General features: G+C 49.4%; 1 protein-coding gene and 1 pseudogene across 2 annotated transcripts; both read right to left on the bottom strand.

Annotated features, from left to right (window-relative positions):
- Positions 1 to 1,519: 1,519 nt before the first annotated feature.
- TMCO1 (transmembrane and coiled-coil domains 1) lies at positions 1,520 to 23,638 on the bottom strand. 2 transcript variants are annotated; one of them, XM_016148573.2, is made up of 7 exons: positions 23,406 to 23,630; positions 22,922 to 22,999; positions 16,416 to 16,475; positions 14,221 to 14,267; positions 12,899 to 12,966; positions 10,808 to 10,952; positions 1,520 to 3,105 (listed from the first exon to the last, which is right to left on the bottom strand). In XM_016148573.2, exons 1-7 carry the CDS (start codon positions 23,473 to 23,475, stop codon positions 3,007 to 3,009), a joined length of 567 nt encoding a protein of 188 aa, XP_016004059.1. In that variant the 5' UTR covers positions 23,476 to 23,630; the 3' UTR covers positions 1,520 to 3,006. The 2 variants fall into 2 exon arrangements, with proteins under 2 accessions (XP_016004059.1, XP_036090603.1); XM_036234710.1 differs by lacking the exon at positions 1,520 to 3,105 and adding an exon at positions 3,122 to 3,446 and having other exon boundaries at positions 23,406 to 23,638.
- On the bottom strand, positions 19,442 to 19,560 carry LOC118613004 (annotated as a pseudogene).
- Positions 23,639 to 26,090: the final 2,452 nt, after the last annotated feature.

Here is a 26,090-nt window from a genome sequence, read left to right as displayed (position 1 = left end):
GACCAGAGAAAACACCTATGAGGTGATGCTGGAGCCGAGACCAGAAGGAAACAGGAGAAAACCAGGCAAGTAAGAGCAAGAACCCTCTAGGCAGAGCAACCGAAGTTTAAAGTCCTAAAAGGACACGAAAATGCAGATTTTAAAACAGCCTGCTGGTCTGGAGCCTCGGAAGGCTGGGGGCCGGGGGTGGGAGAGGCTGGCCATCCAGACCGGGGCTGGCTTTCTGTGTTAATTGTTTAAATTTACTTAAAGGCCCCTGGGAGCCATCAGGTGACTTTCCTTGGCTCCAGGAGTGACGCAGCTCGGTTTATTATATTAGGAAGAGACCGCCACGACCAGAGGGACGGGGGACCAGCGTAGAGACGACCGGAGCCACCACAGGGCAACGAAGGGGGCCGGGGGCCGCCGCGAGGGCCTGAGGGGGGTCCACGGTACTCTCGTCCCGCCGCGTCTCTCCCCTTACCCCGGGAGTGCGGGGAGGAGCGAGGGAGCCATGTCGCTGCAGGGCACGTCCCCGCCCGGCCGTCCCCACTGCTGACCTGGAGCGGCTTCCGGTCCCATTCGCTGCCTGCCCATCTCGCCACACCTTTTCCAGGCTTCTAAGTGGGACACCCACGGAAGCGTGACCGAGGGTAGTGAGGCGCCCGTCTCCACGTAGGTTAATTATGCTTTTGTGGGCTGGCCCAGACACCATTAAAACATCACCTGTCATTTTTATAATTAAAAGATGAAAGAGCATGGCCTGAAAGTTGAAAATAAAATCACACTAACGAGTGCACATAGAAATTGATCCAGTTGGTGGCGTCAACTCAGAACGGAAACTATAGCAGGTGACCCGAAACCTCAGTATCGGGGCGCCCCCTGCAGAACACCCACCACCAGCTACCCCAACAGCAAACCGCCCTCGGTCATCGCACTGTGGGTAGTAACGTTGGCGTGGACGGCCTGAGACTGTGGAATGGGCACTCCGGGGTCATGCTCAGAAGTGTAAGCATGTGATATTCCATCATTCATGCTACTCCAAACTAGAATTCTTAGCAGGGGCTAAAAGAGACACAGGTCAAAGAAATTAAGGAAAAGCTCTGTAGCCCTGATTTAGGTGGGGAGCGGAGCGCCAGTATTAATTCATGTGTTTCATCTTAAAACAAAAACCAAACTTGTTACCTTAGTGCACGGTCCAGGGAGCACCCCCGCTGCTCGGTCTGCCAACAGCGGCAGAGAGGACCAGGCCTCCTTGGAGAAAGTGTTGCTTTCGCGTCTGGCAGGAAATGTGAGACTGCCCTGCACATCCTATCGTATAGCAAAGATGCCACCAATGACAACCACGGTCATGTCAAACAGACCCAGGAACAACGTAAGAAGCACCTCACTGGCTGAAAATGGGACAATTTGAGCATCCACGAGAAAAATAACTTCAGCAAAGTGAATCAAGAATGTTTGCAACCGTGAATTGCTAATCTCACACACACACACGTTCACCACTGGGGGACACTAGTGAACAACTCATTGTTTTGAAAACTAGACAGTTGAGCGCTTTATTCTGTTTTCTAAAAAAAAATGTACCACTGGGTAACAGTAGATGAGAGGAAGCTTCTATTTACAGTGGTATCTTGCCTAATAAATGAAGGGATACTTGCATTAGAATATCATCATTTCTCAATCCCCAATTAATCAATGGATCAAAAAGAGACAGCCCACAGTATGTACAACAGGCATGCAATCCGAAGGGAGGAAAACCCAGCGGGGCGAACAGCGCGGTTTCCTGAATAAACGGCAAGGGAGGCAGGGAGAGGGGTGAACGCAGCGTGAGCAGACTCCAGACCAGCAGCCTCGGCGTCGCCTTGGAAGTCGCCTTGGAAGTCGCCTTGGAAGTCGGCAGACGTGCGAACTCGCCAGCCCTGCCAGACTCGGAAGCAGCAGCTCTGGGTGGAGCTGGCAGTCGTTTAACGAGCCTTCTAGGCGATTCTGAAGGCTCCAGACTGAAAACCATGACCACAGAGCAGAAGAGATTTGCAATGCTTACCTAACAATTGCAAGATAGTTATCTTATTTGGTTCCCCATTAAAAAAAAAAAAAGTAAAAAGTTTTGACATCTACGGACAATTTCTGCTATCAAAAATCATCAGTTTTTTAGATGTGTCGATGGTACTGAGATCCCATGTGTTTTTAACGCCCTGAAGCATTTAGGGTTAAAAGGTGCGAAGCCTAGGATTGGAGCAGAACCCAGTGAGGGCGGCCGCGGCCCTGAGCCTGGCCATGAGGACCACAAGCGCCGAGCTGAACGGCGGGCCGAGAACCCCGTTTTTATACTCCCGTGAGTCACTTCGTTTCCGCTTCTGTTTCACCATTCCTATAACCGGACAACTCCATCTCTTGAGCAGATGAGACAAACGTGATAGAATACGACATTAAAAACTTTTATTTTAGCCCTTCCTGGCCAATGTTTACCTTTACGTTCAGATTACTAAAAGCGTATATCTAGAAATACGGTAAAACAAAATAGATCTCTCCTTGTAGATGAAAGAGCTAAAATTTTGGCCTCTTTATTGATCATGGGTCATGTATTTGACTTAAAAAACACACACACCACAGATAGTTCCAATTAAGAGTCACAAACTAAACAACTAAAATTTTCTTTTGGACTGCTAACTGCTCAGACTGGACAGCCAGCTTCCACGGCGCATAGCAGCTTTGAGTCGGTCCCACAGGAAACGTTGGCATGAGTAGAACCAGGACGCTGCTTCTCGTGACGTAAACGTACCTGAACTTCTCTAACCAACACGCTTACCTAAGAAACACTTATGTGTGGCTGCAAGCACTGCGTGGTGACTTGTCTGACGCCGTCTCATTCAAATCGCATCCAGAAAGTTTAGAAACAACTCAAAACTAGAAAGTGGCCCACGCGCTAACACTCTCTGTGGCTCTTGCTACAAAGTAGTTGGCAGTCTGATTTGAACATCTTAAAAAAAAAAAAAAAAGGCAGGAAGTACAGGGTTCTTCTTGATTTCAAGAGAACTTCCCCGACGGAGGTGGAGGGCCGAGAAATCCACCTGCCTGCTTGGTGGCGGCTCGCGAAGGGGCAAGGCCGAGAATCTTCTGGATGTTCTGTGAGGAAAATAAAAACTGGGTTTTAATGCGAGACGTAGAAGAGTGCTTGACATAGATCCCAGATGAAGAAAAGCCACACAAGTTACAAGTGCCACTGCGACCTAAAACAGGATGATCACTGCTGTTCTTTTTCCTGCCGCGTTGCAGAGACCACAGAAGGGTAGGGCCCTCCGGCCGGATGGCACGGCGGTCTGGAGTGCGGAAGCGTGAGAATGGGCACCTTTCATGTCAACGCGAAGCGTTTACAGTGCGCTCATCGGCTGTGTCGATGCCAGGCCCTCTCCCCGAGCGTGGTTTTCTGTGCGGGTTTGGTCACCACTGCTCCATTCCCTCTGAAACTGAAATATTCGGGTTCGATTTCCTCGAAGAAATGAGAGAACTTAGAAGTGATCTGGGTCCAGAATTCGAGATTTTGAGCACCTTCCCTCATCTTTCTCAGTTGTCTCACTTAAATCTAATTCAACAGCTATTTTTAGAAACTCATTTTTATTAAACTGGTCCTCAAAGAAAACATTTTTATATTCAGATTTCATTAGTCAGTATAATGTTAAATTAAATTACATACGTACAGCAAGGAAACCCCACGTAAAGTTTGGGGACAAACACAGCCGACCCCTGGAAGGCTACGGCCCCCCTGGTGTGGGCGGAGGCACTGGAAGGTGATCATGAGTGGACAGAGTGACGTGGGATTAGTCGCCCCACCGGATAAAAGCCTCGGGAATAAAAATCTTCGAAATAGGCCTGGCCCATTTTTTTTTTCTTAAATCACAATTACGAAGACTATGTATGAACCTGAAACCGATCTAAAAAATAAAGTCTATAAAAAACATATACGAACACTGCAAGGACGCATGAAAAAATAAGTTGTATTAACAATAGTTAGTTATTAATTAATATAATAGTAATGGTTAATAGTCTTAATTAAAAACTTTCTCACTTATGGCTTCCGACTTTCCTAAACAGGGTAATTTAAAATAAAGACAAATGTTTCTCTGGCGCTCTCTCCAGATGCCAGGCATTGTTCTAAGCACTTTATGTATATCATCTTATTTAAATCTTCACAACTCGGTGAACGTGCCGATCGGCACCCCTGTGTGCAGACAAGGAAAGGCCCCCCACCCCCCCCCGTCAGGCCGCGGGCCAGCGCCCGCGGCAGGCCCTTCCACGCCGTCGCCGCCTCTAAACGCTCCCGTGGCCCCCGCCCCCGCCCCGAGTGCCGCCCCGCGTCTCTTAGTCCTCCTCGGCCAGAAGCGCACATTTTGCTAAAAGACAGGGGTTTTAGCATATCATAAAGATGACACAGAAAAACGTAACGTGGGCTTTGGAAAAATATAAAACGATTCTTTTGAATTTCTGTCCAGTCCTGTGCACTAGGGTAACAACCGGAGTATTAGTAAGTCGGAAGGGAAAACAAAGGAAGAACATTTTCCTGTAACCACGCCTTCTACTGGCAGGAAAAACCTCAAAAAAATACCACTGCAGGATTTGCGTTCCTTCCTCTTTGCAAAGGATAAAGACCTGTGATCAGAAAAGGAAGTTGTTGGTTGCTAACTGGATATCTTGGGAAGACCCAGGCCATTGGTAATAAACACATTCTGCTAAAGTTTATTCCTTAGTCATTTGGCTAAAATAACAGCCATGACAGTCACCAGTTCCCTCTTCGATTCTCTGGCATATGGCAACCAGACTTCACTTATAGTCGATTACAATTTCTCATCGAGTTCCCACATCTCTACTGTACTCACAAAGCTGCGTATGAATCCAAACACCTCAAATGTCCCCATGCAACAATGCCAGGGTTTTCGCACTCTATCGGAATGGGTTGTTTGGGAGAATGACATAAATATTAAATATTTACTGAAGAAAAATGGCGATAAAACGTTGGTGCAGCTGAAATATTACTGGGTAGTAAAATCAGAAGATTTACGCTCCAGTACTGGCAAACTGGATGACGAAATAATAAGCAATGTCTTTTTACTTTACCAAATCTCCGTTTCCTTGCCCTTAAAACAAGGTGTGGAGAAGGCTCACTAGATCAATAGTTTCAGACCCTTTCAAACCACAGAATCCTTTCAACAAAATCTCATGCGAGAACCCAATACAGAAAACGAATAAAATAGGGTTGGGTACCCCCGCTGGGCCCTGCAAGCCTCCCCAAGAAACATCTCCAAAGAGCTATGCAGTCCCCTGTGGCGGTGGCGCGAATATTCTAGAACATGTCCACATTGTAAAAAATTACACCGCAGACGTCAACATGGCCTGGCAAAGTGGAAACCAAAACTGCGAGGGGGGTGGGCACGTCAGACCTGCCCAGGGGACGCTGCTTCCTTTGTAATTCTGAATGGCTAGTTTCTGTCCTCCACTGTCCAAAGGCCTCTTCTGTAAGGAAGGCCATTTTTTTTTGGGGGGGGGGGGGAGTGTCAGAGGATCAAGTAACAACCCATCTCTATCTCTCTCATCCATCTTTCCAATGAAAAACTCCCTAAATCTCTTGTTTAGCCCCTTATTTGAGGACTGGTCAAGGGGAATGTTCTGAATTCTGGGTTAATGAAGGAAGACAAGGTGTTTTATTATTATTTTTTAAATTTCATAATGGATGGTAGGACCCAGCTGGCACTATGTGATGTCTAAAACAGAGAATGAAACTGTACAGTTACTGGTTTGAAGAACCAAAGGACAAGGATTAGGGTAATCAGAGCATCTTAAAATTGAGAAAGAGAATCTTGGAAAATAGAGAGCTAACAGGGGAGAGTTCAAAATTCTACATCTAACCACTGCCCACATCTTTGGCCGAGTCTCGAACTCTGCACGCATGAGACGGCCTCCAAGCAGCCTGGCTGAGACCAACGCGACAGATTTCGGGTGCTGTCTGAAAGGGGACAGATGGACTCTGGAGTTCGAACATCAAGCTAAGTGCCTCCTCGAACAAACTCAGTGCCTTCTCTTCCGAAGAATCATAGAACCCAGAGTCTCTAAAACGTATCAGCCACAATGTCCAAGATACAACCTAAAATTATCAGACATATCAAGAAAAAGGAAACATGACATATACTTAAGAGAACAGGCAACAGGTAAGAGTCTGGCCTTGAGATGATCTAAATGTTGGAATTAGTAGACAAAGCTTTTAAAGCAGTTAAATAACTATGCCTAAGGACATTAAAAAATGTTCATAATAAATAGGAAATCTCAGCAGGGAAAAGGGACAGCCAAAAAAAAAAAAAAAATTCTAGACCTAAAAGATACGACATCAAAACTTAAAAATCACTACATGGGTTTATGGTGAACTCAGATAAGAGATGACAAAGGAGTCAGGGAACTTGATGACAGATCAAGAGAAACCATCCTATCTACAGAAAAGAGAGAAAAAGATCCTTAAAAACTCCATGGGACCTCAGGGTCACGTTAGACAACGCCAAAAAGACCAACAGGTAACTGGAATCACAAAAGAACAGGAGAGAAAAAATGGGGCAGAAAAAAACATTTCAAAATATTGCGGCTGAAATTTTCCTGTATTTAATGAAAACCTAGCAGAATAAAAAAAAAATTGTCTAAATCCTTGACACGTCATAGTCAAATTGCTGACAAGCAAACTTAAAAGCGGAAAGCAGCCAGAGCCAAGTGACACTTACCTGCAGGGGCACGAGGATAGGCGAGACTCCTCGCCGGGGACAGGGGAGGCCAGAGCGGGGACAGGCGTTTAAAATGCTGCAAACAGAAACTCGCACACACAGCCCGCCCGGAAGACGGCGGCCAGAGAAAATGTCCTTCGAGAATGCAGCCAAAATAGACATTTTCAGATAAACGAAGATAAGAGAATTTGTCACCAGCAGACTTGCGGGATAAGAAAAAGAAGTCACGGAAGGCTGTCCTGGGAGGCAGACGTGGAGCGGTGACATGCTTCATCTCCCGAGACACCTCGAGCAACTCGGGGCGCAGAGGTCCCCGCATTCGTGACACGCTTCCAAGCGCCCACGCTCTTGCTCACACTGCTTCTCGTGCCACGACCACTCTGATGGGCCTTGAAACCCCTGCTCGTGCTCCAGGACACACCTCGGTGTCCCTCTGTACAAAACCTTATGTCCACGGCACTAACCTATATAGCCGTTATGTGCCCACAGGGTAGTGACACCATGCTTTTGGCCCCTGTATTCTCGGCATCCGAGAATTACCGGCATGTTTGTTATGAAGATGAACCAATCTTCAGCCGTGACGGAGAACATCCTAAATGAAGCTTTGAACACGGGCGCTGAAACAATCCACAAAGGATCAGATTAAGAAGCCTGAAGAACCGCTCTTCTCGATCAGTAGTGAGCTATCACTTTCTGAACCATGAACATTTTCAAACCGATCTGGAGTTAAATCCTACAAATGAACATATCCTGCTTGGAGATGAGCTGTCCCGACGTTAATGAATTACGTTCCGAACCTTAAATAAAGTGACATAAACTAATGAGGCGGCAGAGGCACAGGAAATGGCAGGCATCTGGTCCTTCCATCATTCTGACGACTTCAAAAAACCCTGACATGACACAGAGCCAGGTTTTAAACATATACAGGGCATATCAAAATGCTCAGGCTTCCCTAGGAAAGCCGAAAGTGTGAGAAAAAGTGAACCTTACTTATTTCTATCACCATCCTGAGCACATACACCTGTTGAAGGAGATGATGTCAAATTCTCACTGACCCTTCTTTATAGTCACACGTACATGAAGTTATGTATTAAGATGTGAGTGACAAGAGAAAAAAATGAGAACCTCCTTCTCCACATTTCCTCAGAACCGCTAACCCCTTTTGCTTTCAAAGAAAAGACAATTCTGTTCATAGCTTTCACTATGATGTGAAATCTTATAAATTTACTATGACGTGAAATCGTAAATTTATAAAGCAGACAGACCAGTTTTCCCTTAGCTGTTTATCGGGTAAGTTTGCCGGGATTTTTACTGAGATTTAGAGCACTTCACATAGAGGAGGCAACCACGTACTCAAGCCACCGCTGACTCATGATCAGGAAAAAGAAGCAAGTCCCCTTGTTTCGGGGGTTAAGGAAACCTCGTCACTACCTGGACTCACTCGTCACCTCTGATGGAAGCTGGCCAACCTGCCATTTCCGCTGCTACAAATTCACACAAAGGAAGTAGCTGCGAGTTGAAGGTCAAGACAGCTAATCATTAATCACTAAACATTGAGGAAGTAAACAAGAGGGGGATAAAACGAGAAAAGATAATCAGATTTATTTTCAGTTAATATGACATATCGCCATGTTCTGATCTGTAAAAATAAATTTTGTCCTGTCTGAGGCTGGGAACAAAGTGATTTTAAAAATACCCCAGGGGTGCAGGGGTGGGGACAGACTGGCTGGTTAAAAAAAGAAGTGTAGCCTGCAGAACTGCTGCTCCCGTCCCGGCTCGCTGTCACCCCAACACCGCGAGGCAGGACACCAAGCCCCTCTGGCCACTGAGCAAAGCGTTCCGTGACTTCCCCAAGGGCACTCAGCCCGAGCGGCAGCGAGATTCGAACCTCCTCAACCTTGCTGCGCATTCCTCCTCTTTCTCACCATTTTAAAGGAGAAACGTGTCTAAAATTCCTATATGATCAACATAAAATTATTTCTTTTCCTTGAAAGCTCTTCACTCAACGGTGAATCATATAATCAGTAACATCCTAGAATGGGGAGAAATATGTACCAGATGAAAACCAGACTCAGGAATATTTTGTTTCATCCGCTTCCACTTGGAATGATTAGTATAACAGAAGTGATTTTAAAGGTCCTTCCGCACCCTCCTATTTGATAGCGATTTTTTAAAGTGAAGCTATAGGTGGGAAATCAACCTCTTCCTTTCAAAAGAAACGTTAAGTTCCGCGAGGGGGAGGACCCTAGTCTGACGTCAGCTTGGTTTCCACCTGTCCGCTGGGCGCCCAGCACGGAGCCGGACGCGTGTTCGCGCTCGGTTTTGTTGAAGGGATGAAGGGCAAACAGGGGACTCCATCGGGGATCACTGCTGATGTGGTCACCAGCTCTCTGAGGGCGGGGGCGGGGGCAGAGGGCAGAGGGCCTGGAGCAGACGGACACCCTCCGTTCAGCCTGACGATCCACCTCCTACGCAGCGGGGCGGTAGGCAGGCAAGGCGTGTAGGCTGAATCACCACCGCTCGCACTGAGCGAGGGAGGGGGGTCACGGTTAGGACCCTGGGGTGTGATCAATGGACGTACGTGAGAGTGGGCGCAACCTCTCACAAGGAAAAGACTGAAAACGTGAATCCGGGAAGCCTGGTGATGAACTGTGGGCCCTCTGCAGACCCTGGTCACGGCCGCGACCGTCACTCTCCGAGGTGCTGAATTCTCAGCGTGTAAGAAGACTCCTCATCAAAACCAGCAAGGCCACCCCCACCGCTGGACGTAGCCTGCGTAAAACATACGGTTTTGACACGTTTTGCATAAACGTTAATTCTGCATGCGTGAAATCACGGCTTCCCTCGCTGAAGCGCGGCCCTCAGAAAGCACTTGTGCTCTTTAAAGAGCGTCTCGGGCTGCGGGGGCCGAGTCAGATGGCGCGGCGGCTGCGCCAAGCGGGAGGGCGAGGCCTCCGCCGACTAAGGCAGGGCTGCGGTGGCCCAGCCGCCCCACCCCTGGGCACGGCCCCGAAGGGAGTGCAAACGGGGACCCGGACGTCTATACGCCGCGTTCGAAGGTGGGCGGATAAACGAGCGTGGTGCGGGCACGGGGAAATGCTGTCTGGCCTTAGAAAGGAAGGACATCCCGACACGCGCAACGGAACCACGACGCCACGCCGGTCACGAAGGGACGGACCCCGCGCGTGCACTCGCAGGAGTCCCCGGATCCACGGGGCGGAACGTGGCGCGGCGGCCCTGGGGGCGCGGGTGGGGCGTGCGGTCTGGGAAGACGCTAAAGCTTGAGGGATGGACGGGGCGATGGCCGCACGGCTGCCCACGGCTGGACGGTCACTCCTGTGCTGCGTCCACCCCGCCACGGCAAACAGGAGAGACCGACAGTGCTGGGAACGAACGCGGCCAGCGCGAGGGCAGCTTCCGCACGTGTGGGGCAGCGCTGGCCACAGAACCGGGCCGGGCCTTGAGACTGGGCGTGACGGGCACCGTCTTACCCACTCCCGCCCCACCCTTCGCTCCAGGGGTTCCGACCGCACTGCCATCGCCCAGACTCGTCCCAACCGCGAATGACTTAAAATCGCCAGACGGTTCCTGAAGTGACAAAAGGCGCCGGCGTGTAATGCAGAATAAATGGCAGCAGGCGGCCCGACTCGGTCTTTACTTGTGAACCTTCGGGCAGTTGCATCGAGGAAGGATGGGGAAGGGGCTGTGGCGCCGAGGACCGAGGACCGAGGGCCGAGGGCGGGAAGGGGCTGTGGCCCGTGTGTGGCCTCACGGCTCCGCCCCGTCCCAGGACCACACCTTGCAGCGTCAGGTGAGAGGCGGGGCTCCTAAGAGCACCGGAGAGACCTCTGAGCAGCAGGCAGGCACCTCCGGTACCACAGCAGGAAAAGCTGGCTGGGGGCACGAGGCCGGGGAAGGCGGCAGAGTGCACCCCACACGCCCAGAGGGCACGGCCTCCCGCACACCCAGGCCGGACGGCACGGCGCCACCATGCGCGCGGTCCGCCACCGGCCCAGCCGGCATCGTGAGGCCCACGACCGTCCACGTTAACAGTGCGCGTGGCCACCCACCTGGCGAATGGACATGGTGCAGAGGATGTACAGGAAGATGAAGGAACAGTCCGTGGTGTCGTCCCCCAGCAGGTTGCGATGCGACAGTCCCTGGATGTAGGTGAGGGGCGTGAACGGGAGCTTCGCCACCACTCTGCCGTCAAATCTGAAAAGGGGAAAACAGAGAACTGCTGTTTTTGGAAGACTGACAAGCTTCTTAGTTCCGGAAAAGGATCTGGAACAGAAATAGAACTTTAAGTTCCTTGATCTCTAAGAAACAAAGAAAGAGTGACAGTCAAAAAAGAGACCTGCAGTACGAGGACGTAAGGAAGGACGTAGATTTTTCCCATCGATCTTTTCTAAACTAGTGATCCTTAGCTTTCTCAGGGACCTGGGAGAATGAGATGTTTGAAGCAGACGCCCTCTCCACGGAGCAGCCCTTCAGACTCGGTGTGCGTGTGTGCATGTGTGTGCGTGTGTGTGCGTGTGTGTGCGTGTGCGTGTGTGTGCGCGTGTGCGCCGGCCGAGACCGGAAGGCTGCTGCACTGCGACGTGCTCCCCAGCGGCGTCAGGAAAGGCGCGACGTGCAGGCCGGCGACGGCCGCAGCCGGTGCGCAGTCTGTCCCATCGGCATCTGCACAGACGACCAGGGAGCAGAGCCAAACGCCGCCCTGCAAGCGGAGCGGGACTCAAAGCCACTGCGGTGGCCACGCGACACAGCCAAGGCCGATGAGCGCAGCTGCCCGCGCGCACACACGCTCTGCGAACCTATGAAAATGTTATTTTAAAAATCAGAAGTATGAGAAAAATAAGAAGTTGAGCATCAAATAAAAACAATACAGATGAGTGCTTAGCCAGCTCGACAGCACCAGAACGTGCCGCACGTCAGCAGGTGCGAGTGGAGGGGTGCTAACGAGGCTTACTAGGTAACCCCGAAACCTTTCCGTGTCTGGTTTGCCTGCGACTTCATGGCGCTACGTGCTGAAGATACGAGAGACAGCATGGCAGTGAAAGAGAGTAGAGTTTAAAATCATAAGTTAGAAATTATGAGACTTCTGGATACCTCGGGTCAGTTATTTAACCTTCAAAGGCCCCTCGTTAGTTAGTGAAAACTCTGTACTAAACCACTAGACACTTCTCTGGTCTTCGTGAGGTACACATAACCACTGCCTTCTTGCCCTAATTGTACTTGACTCACACATTGCTATAGTAACATCCATCGACATATTTATGTCTTTTCTTCCCATAAAACCTTGATTATTACCGAAAGCAGGGGCCGCATCTCATTGTTTTATATTCCAAGGCCTAGCACAGTGCCCGGCACAAATTCAGAACCTGAGGGATGGCGACAGAAGAAGAGACTGGGGGTGCGGGGTCTGTGTGTGGGGGGGGGGGTGACAGGCAGACAGCGATGAAGCGGGGGAGGAAAGGCAGGGGAAAGGGGAGGGAAAGAGTGCCTGAGGGGAACTCTACCCACGCGGGAGGGCTCGGGGGGCCCCGAAAGGGGGTCAGTGGCTGCCTGTCACCTTCGGCCGTTCCGCAGCCACTCAGGCCGGCTGGTTCAGACGGCAGTGACTTAGCTCATCCTCAGACAAGACGGCCGGCGTAAGGACTCTGTGTTGAGTCGAGCACCTGCATGTGACTACCTTCCTTCCGAAGGCTCTGAATGCCTTAGCGTTTGCCTTGTACAGAAAAGAGCTACACTATCAGAGAGTGAAAAAGTTCTCATGTAATTGTATTCTAGCGAAATTAGATTTCCTGGATTTGGATAACTGGACTGAGGTCATATAAGAGAATATCCGTGTTCTCGGGAAATACACGCTTAAGCAGCTACGGGTAAAGGAGCACGGAGCCCACGGCACTCTCGAATGACTCAGGCAACTCCAGAAACGTACATGTGAGTACGCGACACAGTATGGCGATGGAAACGAGGAAGCAGGTGGGTAAAACGTTTACAGCTGTTGAGTCTGGACAATGGCTACATACTCTTGTAACTTTTCTATAAATTTGAAATATCAAAATAAAACATCACCAAAAAAAGTTCATCGCTCACACGCGCACACACACACGCGCGCACACCGTGCGCCGGGCGCGGCCACGCGGGGTACTCACATGGAGTTGAACATCCCCATCAGGGCGGTGAAGCAGAAGCCGATCGCGAACATGGACTTCATGCGCACCTGTGTGGAGACCAGCAGACCCGGCCCCGCTGAAGGGAGCCCACGCGCGCGCCGCGCTGCCCACACCTCCCCGCCCTCTGCCTCTGCGGGCTCCGCCCCGGCCGCCTCCTGAGGAGTAGGACTGGGGTGGTCGAGAGGCTCGATTCTGGCCTATCGGTAAAGGTCCACGTGCGGACAGGACTTTCAAAAGGGACAGACGACCAGCGTCCATCCCTTCAGGCTTTCTGCCCGTGCTTCTTGCCCAGAGCAAAGGACATAACGCCTAAGGCGCCAACCAATATCCAACCTTCAGCTAGGATGGCTGCCCCGAGACCCTGACGACACACGGACCTGCCAATCAGCCTGGACCACCACCCTCCGGACTTCTGGAGCAAGGAAAAAAAATCCCTTCCTCCGTTTAAGCCATCGTTATTTAGGTATTCTGCGATTTAAAGCTAACGTCTTTCTTAATTACGTGCCCTAAAAGTATGAATAAAGTATAAAGTTGTTATATCTAGATGATAGGTTTACGAGCAATTTTTATCCCTTCTTTCTGTAGTTTCCAAATGTGCTATGGTGAACATGTGACAATTATGTCAACAGAAAAGCTACTTAAAAAATGTACCTCTAAACTATAAACTTAAGAATTGAGAGAAATATAGTAAAGGTCTCTCAGTAAGTGAAAGACAATTGTCACGAAGCTCAGCTTTCTTATGTTACATGTGCAGAAATGAAGTAGTAAATGAGTCCGCCCACCACCAGGCCGCCTGCGCCCTAGAAAGACAGGCGGAAGCGTGACGGGCTCCACGCCTCACAAGTAACGCGGGAACGGACGACGACCTCGCTGTCCCTTGCTCCTTACGGCATGCCGGACGCTCAGAGCGGAGGGCCCCTCGAAAGACCCAGAGGCCCCAGTAAAGGCCATCGGACTGCTCCAGCTCCGGCCCTGGGACCGGATCCCCGGTCACCACGAGACCAGCGTCAGCGCCAACGGAAGGAAGGGGCAGAGAGCGAACGCAAGGGGGGAGCTGATCGAGAACTGTGCGGACGGCCTCCAGGACGGCCTCCGGGACGGCCTCCGGGCGCGTCACGTGACTGAGGGCGGCTGAGCCCGGAACGCGGTTTTACTCGCGTTTGCTCCGCCAACACCCACGTCACCGCCGCCTTCACAGACGAGACATTTCTGAGAAGGCGGCTGCGGCAGGCTCGATGCAAATCAGGGTGTTTCGCTGAAAAGCACCGCGTGGTTCCCCGGCAGCGGTGGAGGACTCTCACCATGGACAGATCTCTGTTGTTGTTCTTCAGCTTCTCTTCCTGCCTCTCTGGAAGGAGAAATGGGCCGGTTAACACCCACGGCGCCGAGTGCGGAGCCGCAGTAAACCCCGCTGACCGGCGGCGGGAAGACTGTTCCTGTGTCACTCTGCGAGATGACATTTAAAGTTCAACTTAAACAATTACCTCTGGCATCGTCCTAACTCTGTACCGTAAGTGTGGCCTTACACTAACTCCATCGATGAGCACAGATGTCACTCTACAGACAAAAAGTCAGGCAACCCATGACAGTTCTACATTCTGAGTTGTCTTGGATGGGAGACGAGTTAATAATAGACCTTTGAAATCTCATGTAGATTGGGAAGTGAAGAAAGAGCGAAATTTAAATTAAATGCCAGAGGCAGCCCTCTCTCAGGGAAAATCCAGACAGCGTAAAGGCCTAGAAAGGATACATGAACTCGAGGCCCCAATAAATTAAATTTCACAACTGCCCTCCCATGTTCCAAGTCTCTAAGAAGATGCCGACCCCACTCAGTCGAGCTTCAGAATGCTGTCCCCGCGCCAGTGCTGACCCCGGGACATGTGTCTCTCGCCGCCCTCTCTGTACAAAGTGTGGCCTCACGAGTGTTCTGAGCACCCCTGCCCTCCCTGCCACCGCTGACCCACAGGCAGCCGATCCTCGCCTTCCCACAACCTATGGCGTAAAAAGATGAGCTGAGCCAATCGGATTCCTTCTTTCAAGAATTTAAACCAGAAAATCTCTGGAAATTAAATCAAGTATGGAAATAGAAAGAGAAAAATTACAATACAGTGCAGTATTTCTCAAACGGTAGTTCACCCAAGACGCATCCGGACGCATGCCGGGGAAGCTGATTCCAGTTACGTCTGGGCCTGGGCCGTGGGCGCGGAACCCCTCATTTTTAACAAGCGTCTCAGGCGATACAGACGCAGGTGGCCTAGAGGGCACACTGTGAGCGATGCTGACGGGGAGCCCAGGTCACGAAACAAAGTGGAGGACAAAATGACACCCCGAGGACCAGGCGGTGGCTGCGGCCGGGGGCAGTGGGCGTCTCACACCCGTGCCTCGTAGGGCCCAGCCAGCTCAGCGTTTCCTGGGGGTGGAGTCACAGCCACCCCCACACAAATCCCTTGCTGCCTGACGTAACCCGACCACAGTCAAAAGGGCTAAATGCAATTCACACGTCAAAAGTAAACAGCCTCTCTCCTCGACAGGGGATGTGAAACAGCCAAGACGCCCCACGGAAACCAGGAACGGGAAACGGGACCAACCCTCTGAACACGGACAGCTCAGTCTCAAATTAACGGCTGGACCCAGGACCCCTCCAGAGCCTCACCTAGGAAGGTGATGACGCGCTTCTGGGGACGCAGACCTGCGCCCCCCTTACTGAAAATTGTCTGCAGGGCCCCTCACTGTCACGGGAAGTTCCGTAAATAAGCTCAGTGGGGCACCGGGCGCTCGTGATAACGAAGCTGCGGGGGTCACCGCACAGAACCGCGCCTAACCGGTCCCGGGACGCGGCTGGGCACGATCCGGCTCCGCGCTGACCAGTAGCCGCTCCGGAGGGGCAGAAAAACACGGCAGTTCAGCACAGTGTCCCCGAAATAAAACACATCAATTATTTACAAGAGTCACTGCTTTTCTTAACCTTGAAAACTAACGGAAAGCGTCCATGTCGCGTAAGGAGAGCATGGTGGGGGGCTGCGGATAAACCCCCTGCGGTGGCCCTGTGCCACGCTGCATCAGGCCGAGGGCTTCGGGCCACGCCCGGCAGTGCAGACGGCATGGGGAGACAGAGCAGCAGCAAGTCTGCAAAGCCCCCCGAAATGCAGTTTAGGTTTCCCAGTTTCTGACGGTCTGGCTTAATCTAGGACTGAAATTTATAAATTTACATAAGAAAACAGTGCTTTTACAAACCACGCCAAGTTCGAAAGCCACAACGGTCAACATCATTCTACTAAAACTGAACTTTCGCAGCTGAGACAAAAAGGAGCAACTGCTTAAACTTGACCTACAAAATGGTTGAATCGAGTGAGACACCGTCTGGAAGCTCTTTGAAAGCCATGAAGTTACACGAACATGGGTTACCACCGTTAACGTCTTCGTGGTATCACCATCTGCTGAGCACGTATTTTTTCCAAGAAACCTAAACGTTGCGTATACCGATAACTCGTCTTACCTATTTTCTTTTTCTGCTGTCGACCAGCTGACTCTGTTATTGTTTCCTTCTTCTTTTCCACTGCAAGCAAGATGGTGACACAGTGAAAATTAATTGTGCATTATGCTAAAGAAACAAAGGCTGCTTTATCACAGCTGAACCAACAAAGGAAGTTTACGGGAACATTACACAGACTTTGATTATGATCACGAGTAAGTCAGCTGGTCTGCTCCCACACCTGCTGACAGCGAAAGGTAGACGACATTCTGCAACTGAAACGGCAATACTGTAAGCATCCCTCATCAAACTAAGTGTTGTACAAGAACACAGTCATAACCAAAACAGACGGTTTTCAGACCATCGGCTGAGGGAGGTTGCCTTGGGTGGAGTCTAAGCACAACTTTCAAATTCCGCTCTCTTATGTCAGTATGGTTAATTGCGGTTGCATTCTCATATTCACAGTAGAAGACGGGAATTTATTCATTTGGCTATTGGCTGTCCAAGTAACAGGGACTGTTCTAGGGAGATAAAAGATTAACGTGACCCACGCCCTGTAGGGATCAACAAGTAACCATGACAGTATAGAAAACACAGACACATGCTCAGGATAGGGAGAACAGAGCAAGAGCCAAAAAAAGATAAGACAACTCTTCTTGATGTATTTCAATATGATGACGGTAAACTTTTGAAGGAGTGGTATATTTATATTCACTATCTTTAATCCCCTGTGAATGAACTAAGAATAGACATGCCAAAATTACCTTTACTTAGTTTATTTATATTATCTGTGTACTATCTCAGTACACTTCCTGTACTAGCAAACGATACAGGATGTGTACTATTTCTAAACACTGCATTAAAGAGAATTGGTAGGTAGGATACTGTCCCTTATTACATTAAGTACGCTGCCGAATTCTAAAAGCAGAATTGGAGTCTACAGCCGTGCTACCCTGAACAAGCCCGATCCGGGCTGACCTCGGAAGCTAAGCAGGGTCGGTCCTGGTCAGTACTTGGATGGGAGACCACCTAGGGAGACCACCTAGGAAGACCAGGTACTGAAGGCGTAAAAAATAAAAAAATAAGGGATTGTCAGCTGACAAGGTCCTTGCAATCTGTGAGGTCAACCAAGGATTATGTCGCCTAAAATATTTTTTTAAAAAATTAAAAGTAAAAGCAGAATTGGTACGACTGCTTTATGAAAGCAGTAATATGAAAGTCTCTGGTCGTCCACACGGCCACCTTTGCCTGCCAGCGCCGGTCTCTACCCGCTGTCAGATCCTCGGTCTCACCAGGGTCCCTTCAGCTCAAGGTATCGAACCTGCTCGGGTTGCTGCCTGTCACTGGGGCACCGTTCGCCCTCTTCCTTGCTCCTCGGGGAGCCCGGGGCGGCCCCCTCTGCTCGGCAGGGCAGCCCTCACGTCCTTTATTTCAGCCCCTGCGTTTCCATCCCAGAACTTTGTGAAACTTAAAATAACTCTTTATGATTTTGTCCTTTTTCTCGTCTCCCAAAGGACAAAAATTCAGTCCAATTTCTTCACTATTATATCCGCAGCACTTAGCATAGTGCCTGATACATAGGGGCCCTCGAATAATATTAGCCGAATAAAAAATAATGAGCAACGACAAAAATTTGACCATGATGTTGCAAATGAAATGGTGAAGTGCTAAAATGTGTGTGTGTGTACGTGAATATACATTGGGTGTCGAAGAAACAGGTACTGTCCTAGGTAGATAAAAAAATTAAAATATACATCAGGGAAAAGAGAGAAATTTAGAATGAATCTGCTAGTAAGAAATCATCAAAGGAATTTAAGTCAAATTCTGTAAGATGCTACAAAAATAACATTTTAAAAACCAAAATGGACAGAAAACACTATTTTACTCTTTATCTTTATTATTAACCAAAGAAACAAAAATATTTCTTTCCCACCTCAGGACTGTACTACAGCTCCTTGGCGTTGAACCCTGACTGCATAAAAAACAAGGGGAAAAACACCAACAGCTACACAACAGCAACACCAGACGACACTATGAGCATCCGCCCGTCGTCTCACAGACCGGGCTGAGGCTGGAACGGTCTTTTCTAGGGAGAGAATAAATCAATCCGATGGTTTTCTAACCATCAGAAACTTCTGTTGCAAAGAAACTTGTGTTGATACTGATTCACCAGAAGCTCGCCCCACAAGTGGGTATGGCAGAGTTGACCTAAAGAGGTCTACTCAGAAACACACTTTTGCCCAGGACCTGGTATTGCTACATTCTGAATCCCAGAGTTGTCAGAAAGTATTCAAAAAGTTTCCATCCCGTTTGACTGGAAACAAAAGAAACACTTCACACTAACTTGTGCTTAATACTCTCAATAATTTTGTTACAGAGGTTAATTAGATGCACTTTAATCTTTCCCCTGTCCTTTCATTAGTTTGTATGAAAAAAGTAACAATGAAAAGAGACCTTCTGGTATTTTGAGCTCACCTAATTTACTGATATACAGAGACCATCTGAATCAAGCAACTTAACACCTTTGAGAAAGAGTCTGTCAAAGGCCCCAGCACAGTGGGACAGCAGTGTTCGCCAAATAGTGCCAAAGGTCAGAATGGGACCGGAAATCCACATCTAATCCTGATTCAAATCTACTCATATCTCTCGAGAGCTCTACAAACTCTCCTCGCCTAGACCCAACCACTTTCCGAATGCAGAATGTCAGAGGGGATTATATATTCGCAGCCAGGACATGTGTTCCGGGAGGGAATTTACCTCATTTCTTCCTGTTAAATGTCTCCCATGCTACGTAAAATAGTTGTCCCTTTGATTATTAATATCTAGAAGCCGGGATCTATGCCCATTTATTTTGCAGTGCACTTACCATGGTAAGTATTACATAGAAGCAATCAAATAAAAGTAGCGCATGCACACTGGGTTATTTTTTTTTTTCATTTTATTTACTTTTTTAGGTGAGGCAACCCTTGGTTGACCTCACAGATTGCAAGGACCTTGTCAGCTTACGATCTCTTATTTTTAAAATTAAAAAAAAAAAAAAAATTACTTTACGCCTCCAGCACCTGGCCTTCCTAGGTGGTCTCCCATCCAAGTACTAACCAGGCTCGACCCTGCTTAGCTTCCAAGATCAGAAGGGATCGGGCTTGTTCAGGATGGCATGGCCGTAGACCATGCTGGGTTTTGATAGATTATCTAGAGGACCCAAGACCAGGAGAAGCACCATGAGTCACACCAATTATCATCCACCTACCTCGTAATTATTTATCTGCAGAACAAACATACTAAGGAATTATATTAAAAATTACAACTACGGAAGCTTTGCCTGGCAACTATATCACTTTGAATTCTGGTGTAAAGAGACAAGCCCAAAATCTATTTATGTAAATATTTAAGATAAGCAAATGTACACCTAAACAAATATTCATTTGAAGCTAAACGTGTTTTGTATTTCATAAGACTACTCATGGACAAACGTGACATGAAGAAATTTATATACGGATGCCACTGCCTACTGGCCAACTAGTTTATAATCACGGCAGAGCAATTTCTCACAAAGACTATACAAGGTCTCATACCACAGAGAGGATTGATTCCTTAATCGATGGAACACTTTTATCAAGTACCTAATCTAGGCTACTATGGTAAGTGCTACAGGTACAATGGCCTTGGCCCCGTACGTTTAGCTGGAGAGAGGACTTGATCTTAATGATCATAATCACACATAGGTAAATTGTAATTATGACCCGGTTCTCTAAGGAAGGGCATGTGGATAAAGCAGAGTCCTGTTTGTGGGACTAAAGAGAGTTTTGAGACCTGAAGACTGAGACTGAGTAGGAGCTGCCTAGACCAGACAGGTCAGGCAAACGATCCCAGGTGGAGGGGACAACAGATAGGAAGGCCCGGCCCCAGCGTACGGGAAAGCAAGGCTGGTCCAGAGGGTGGGAAAGGCCTGGGCGGCTAGAGGACAGAGAGCGAGGAAAAAACGTGACAGAGGATATGGCCGGAGGGGAGGGAGGCAGGGAGGCACCAGGCCATGCCGACCTTGGGGCCATACCTTTACCCTAAAAGCAATGGAAAGAAACTGGATGTTTTAAGACGGGCGAGTAACAATCAGATTTAAGTTCTGAACAATCACCCCCTGGATGTACTGCGGAGAATGAACGTGAGCGGCTGCAGGCAGATAGGAGGCTCCTGCGGGGGACCGAATGAAACACAGCAGCAGTGTAGACTGGGTGCTGATGGCGGAAACGGGGAGACAAGGAAAGAGCGAAAAGTATCCAGGAGACGAGAGTAACAGGGCTCAACAGTGGACTGCACGCTGCGGGCGAGAGAAGAAACAGTGCAAATCAACAGGTATTCACCAAACACTCACTCGGCACGTGCGGTCACTGCTCCAGGGGCACGGGCTATGTGAGGGAACAAGGAGCACAGCCTTGTCCTCCCAGCCAGTGGCGATTCACAGCGAGCAGTAACGCATAAGTCAGTAGATCACACAGCGTATCAGGAGGCGGGCCCGGCCATGGAGGAGGTGGGCGGGGCGCAGTGTGAAGTAGGGTGCTCGAGTGAAGGCTCGCTGAGGCGAGCTTGGAACAGATCTGAAGTGGATATGAGGGTCAGCTAAGCAGGTATCATAGAGAAGACCACGTTCGGCCGAGGAAACAGCTGTTAGAAAGGTCCCAGGCACAGGGGCGTGACTGATGCGGAGCGGCCACCGACGAACGGGCCGGCAGGTGAGGTGGGCGCAGCAGGGAGTAACAGGAAGCGGCTCTGCGGGCCACTGGAAGGACTTGCTTTTCCTGACTGAAAACAGGACACCATCAGCGTTAAGATGGAGGCGCAGGCCCTGATAGGCTTTTAAGAAGATTATTCTGCCTGTTATCTCAGGAACAGACCACAGGGAGACAGAAACACCTGTTGGAGGCTCTTGCGATCATCATGCAGAAAACGACGGTGGCTTGGACCATGGCAGTTGTCGGTGGAAGCAGTGGGAAGTGGTCAGATGCTGGGTATCCGCGAAGGCAGCCCCGCAGCACTGGGCGTAGGCTGGAGAGAAGGGTCAGAGAGAACTACACAAGACTGAGGGCCTGAGCCACTGGAAGGACAGAACTGTCACTGCCCACAACCATGAAAGCTGCCAATGACGCAGGCTTCGAAGTGAGGAATAAGTGTTCAGTGTGGACATGTTGGGTCTGAGACGTGTATTACACTTTCAATGGAACTGATGAGTCGATAGTTGGATGTATGAATCTTCCACTAAGAAGAGAGGCCTAGGGATATAAATTTAGAGGTCAAGATAAACAGAGCCTATCAGTGAGTTCACCAAGACAATAGGTGTAGAGAAAGAAAAGTTGGTGTGTCACCTCCAACGAGAGGTCAAGAAGAACCAATAACGAACTGCAAAAGAATGACCAGCTAGATGAGCACCGAATCAGAGCGGGGTATCCCAGAAGCCAAAGGAAGAAAATGGATCAAGCCTCTGACTTGCACCATGGGAAGCATGAGGGCATCATTCCCCTAACAGAAAAATCCTGAAAGAGGATCACATTTGTGAAGGCAAAAATAACCAGCCTGGTTATAAATATGTTGGAGTGTTTCACCATCGACAATAAATAAGCAAAGGAACAGTAAACTGTAATTTTAAAAGCCCCAGTCTGGCTTCTAAGTCTTTGTTTGCTGTGACATTAGCATGTCATTTAACTTTTCTAAGCCTCAATCTCCTTTTCTATAAAGGGAGGATAATATTTATACAACTGACCACAATAGTTACTATGTGGATCCAATGAGATAGTCTAAGAAAGAAAACTTCAAACTCTTATGAAGACATAATGAAAAGTCACAGAATACAGAAAATCATAGGAATTTCAGATGTAAATGTTCGGTTTAATCTTTATAAGACAGAAAAGAACACTGAAAGCCAAATCAAGCCTATAAGAATCTATTCACGTCATACCTCTAGTAGCCTCCTCAGCTGTGTCCTGTAGAATTCCTGTTTTATTTCAAAGACAACAAACTCTGCTAGAGTTCTTAACCTTTTCATCAAACAGTCCTTCAACCTCCTCACCCAGCGAAACCTCACTTATCCCTGAAGATACCACTTACCTTGAAGCCAGTCATAACGACCTGTTCTCCAAGCACGCCTGACTCGGTTTGGGAGGTTTGTTTTGTTTTGTTTGCATATATACTGTTTCCTGGAAACCCTTTTCCCTGCTCATTCTCCAGCCAGATCCTACCCACCAAGGGCTGCAAGGCTGTCTGCACCCCGAAGACTCCCATTGCCCCTCACAACTGGATAGTACCTGTTCTTTAGAACCACCAGGGCGCATAACATGCACCTCTCACCGCCCTTACTCTACTCTAGTTTGCATTATACGTCTCACATTAAATTCTTGTTTCTTAATAGGCTTCAAGCTGGATTCATCTTTGTAGTCCTATAAAGTGTTCAGTTCGCGCTCCTAAAATATTCACTGCGAAGGTGTACTCAATGAGCTTGACCTGTTGAAACTATTTCTAAAGGATGTTGCCATACTCACGTTTTTTACTCTGTTTTTCTACTTCCGCCTTCAGTCTCTTGTACTTGTCTGTCCTGTAAACCAGGACCCAGGTTATACCTGAAAGACGAAAAGCGACATGCGCACAGAGAAATGTTTGCAACAGTTACAAGAAAGGCGCTACTGTTGGTTAAGCAGGGATCTCAACTTTGTGCTTTATATGTACCAGCAGTTAATTTTTTCCAGATTAAGACAACAGACTCTCCGACCAAAGCAACTGTGCCGTGCTGTGAAGGTGTCTCCGCAAATACGCGAATGAAATAAATCTACTCCACACCAAAGGAACCTGGGTAACCGAGTCCACACGGTCCCTCCCGCTCCTGCCCACGAGTCGCCCTAAGACCCCCCACCCCGGAGTAAAGTAGATGAGCCCTCAAGCAAGCGAGGCTGGTGGCGCGGGGAACCCCAGGCCTTGAATCCTTCTCCCAGGGGACTGCTCTAACGTCGGGGAAGCAGCCGCACTCACCCTCGGCGAGCAGGGCTGTGCACACGGAGATAAAAACGATGAGCAGCGTGTCCGCGAACATGGTGCTCATCTCGCACGTCCGTCTCTGCGCTCCCACCCGCTAGGGGGGAAGCGCTCGAGAGCCAGGAAAAACGCAGCGAAAAAGACTTGCCGAGACTGCAAGACCACCGAGCAACACCGCGACTCTCACAGCCTGGAGGCCGCACTTCCGTTTCCGGCGCCGTGCCCCGGAAGGGCTCCTTCCGCGGAGGGGCGTGGCCGCGCGAGTCCGGCTGTCTGGGCTGGAGGGCTGGCGCTCAGCCGGGTCTCGCGAGAGGTGGAGCCTGAGCGGCTGAGACGGGGCGCGGCGTGCGACCTGGCCCGGTGCGTTGGCTCGCGGGGTGGCCAGGAGCCCCGCGTCGGGGCTCGTCTGCGTCGGCCCCACCTCGGCGGCCGGTTACGTGGGCGAGCCTCGGTGTGCCACGAAGTCGGAAGGCTGACTTCCGCCGACACGTACGACACGCGCCGAGCGCCCGTGCGGAGGCGCCAGGCCGCGGAGGCCGTGCGCCGCCGGCTTCCGGGAGCGCGCCTCCTGGCGGAGGCGGGGCACTCGTGGGGGTGGGCGAGGAGGTGCGCGCAGGACGCAGCGGGGAGCCCTGCGCGGGGTGATCGGGGGACGCCAGCGAGAGGAGCCGAGCGGTGCCTGGAGGAGGCGAGCGTGCGGAGACCGTCGAGGCCTCTGGGCAGAGCGAGGGCCGGATACGGACCCCGGAAGATACGTGCAGCAGCGGGTGGCGTGTCTAGGGAAGGGGACGTGAAGGTGTCTGCAGGGGTCAGACGGACGTTATCTTCTGCAGTCTGGCCGTGAGCAAGTGCTGGGAGGCGCTGCAATGAGTTAGGGAGCATCCGGCCGGTTTCCCTGGAGAATGGGCACCCAGTCTCCAGAACCTTCCCGTTTTCCAGGAAAATCCAGAAATCCTGATCGTATCTGAAAGTTCAATTATAAGTGCCGGAAACTCCTTAAAATTAAAAAAAATGCTGTACAGGTTAAAGAATATATCTCAGCAGCTGGGTTTCAGCCTGTGTCGCGGTTTTCAGCTTTGTCAGGCTGTGTGTGCGTGCGTGCGTGCGTGGGTGCGTGGAACTGGCTCCCTCTGGCATGTTGCTGTCATTGCCTCTTTTTCTCTTTAACTCCTATGCACTTTACTTTTGGTTCTCGGGTAGTACTAATTTAGGCCTCGTTTAGTTATGTGTGCATTCCTTGTTTCCCTGGAGGCTTGGCCGCAAAGACCCTGTCTCCTCCTCGCAGACATTGAACTACTAGGTGGCAGGGACAGTGGTAGGCGCCGTCGGATCAGAGAGGGTGATTAAGATACTGTTAAGTTATGCTTTGTAATAAGATGTTAAAGAGGTACTGATAAAATGTGACGGGAGCGCAGATGAAGTCAAGACTGCTTCTACCCGGAGGAGTTAGGAAGGCCTCCCATTTGAGCCACACCTCGATTTGAGTAGTTCAGATAGGGTAGGTTTTTATTCAGCTGTGTGTCGCCCGTGGTAAACGTCGAAGCGCAGGGAGACCGGGATGGTGAAGTCAGACCTGGTTTTCAGTTCTGGCCATGCCACTTAATTGACGATAGCCCTTGAGCATATCGTTTAGTCCTTGAGCCTCAGTTTCCTTATCTGTAAAACGTTGCTCACACCAGCTGCATAAAACTTATGAAGATGAAATGAGAAAGTATATTATCAAGCATTTAAAGCAGTTCCCGGCACACCTAGTTCATCAAATCCAACATGCCATTGATTGTAAGATACACCATATCCCACTAAAAAAGATAATAAACAACTAAGCCATGACACGCCATTTGTTGTAAGATGCAAAGCATTCACAGGTGTTAACATGAGAGAAAAATTCTTGCAGTCAATAAAATGCAGAGGTGGGAATCATTTCATTTGTTCCCGTGTGACTGATGCCACAGAACCAGGGACGGCTGGCATAACGTTTCCTTCTCCAGGGCAACAAACAGTATCCTAACCCTTTGCCCCACACTGAAAACCAGGGCTAGTGGCAAGTTCACATAACATCTTTCTATGTCTGCCAGATCCCTTTATCCTATTTCCAGGTTTTGTAAGCTCTCACTTGTACTGATCTTTAGATTTCAAAGTTTTCCCCATGAAAACCACCCTCCCAAAGTTTACCATCACGTGAGTGTGCTCCTTTATACCAAAATCTGAAAACAATCCACATGTCCATCTACAGATAGAGGAATACATAAATAAATTAGGATATATTTATATAGCACTCCAAATGAATGTACTACAGTTAAAGGCCACAATATGGATTAATCCTCACAACATGATAGTGAGTGGGAAGACTAAGCCCTTAAGAATTACGTGCAGCATGTGGTAGACTTTATAAGGTTAATAACTAAAAATCCCCATGCCTGAGCTTTGTTAGGACTATATTTACCTGCAATATTACAGAGAAAAACAAGAATGTTGATTTGGCCGGTGTTACTTTGGGAAGGCTGGGCGATGCAATGGATGATCAAAGAGGTGAAAGTAAATATAAACATGCATCCAGATTTTCTCGGTGGCGATTTCATGGGGATTTGCTGTATTCTGAATGATGCGAATGTGTCATGAGCCGAGAATAATGATGAATCACGTTCTCTGCATCTGAGCTCCAAAAGTTTTTTTTCTTTTTAC

This window comes from Rousettus aegyptiacus, unplaced genomic scaffold (genome assembly GCF_014176215.1).
Source record: "Rousettus aegyptiacus isolate mRouAeg1 unplaced genomic scaffold, mRouAeg1.p scaffold_m13_p_17, whole genome shotgun sequence".
Taxonomy (NCBI): Eukaryota; Metazoa; Chordata; class Mammalia; order Chiroptera; family Pteropodidae; genus Rousettus; species Rousettus aegyptiacus.
This window is presented reverse-complemented; position numbering and strand designations above follow the sequence as displayed.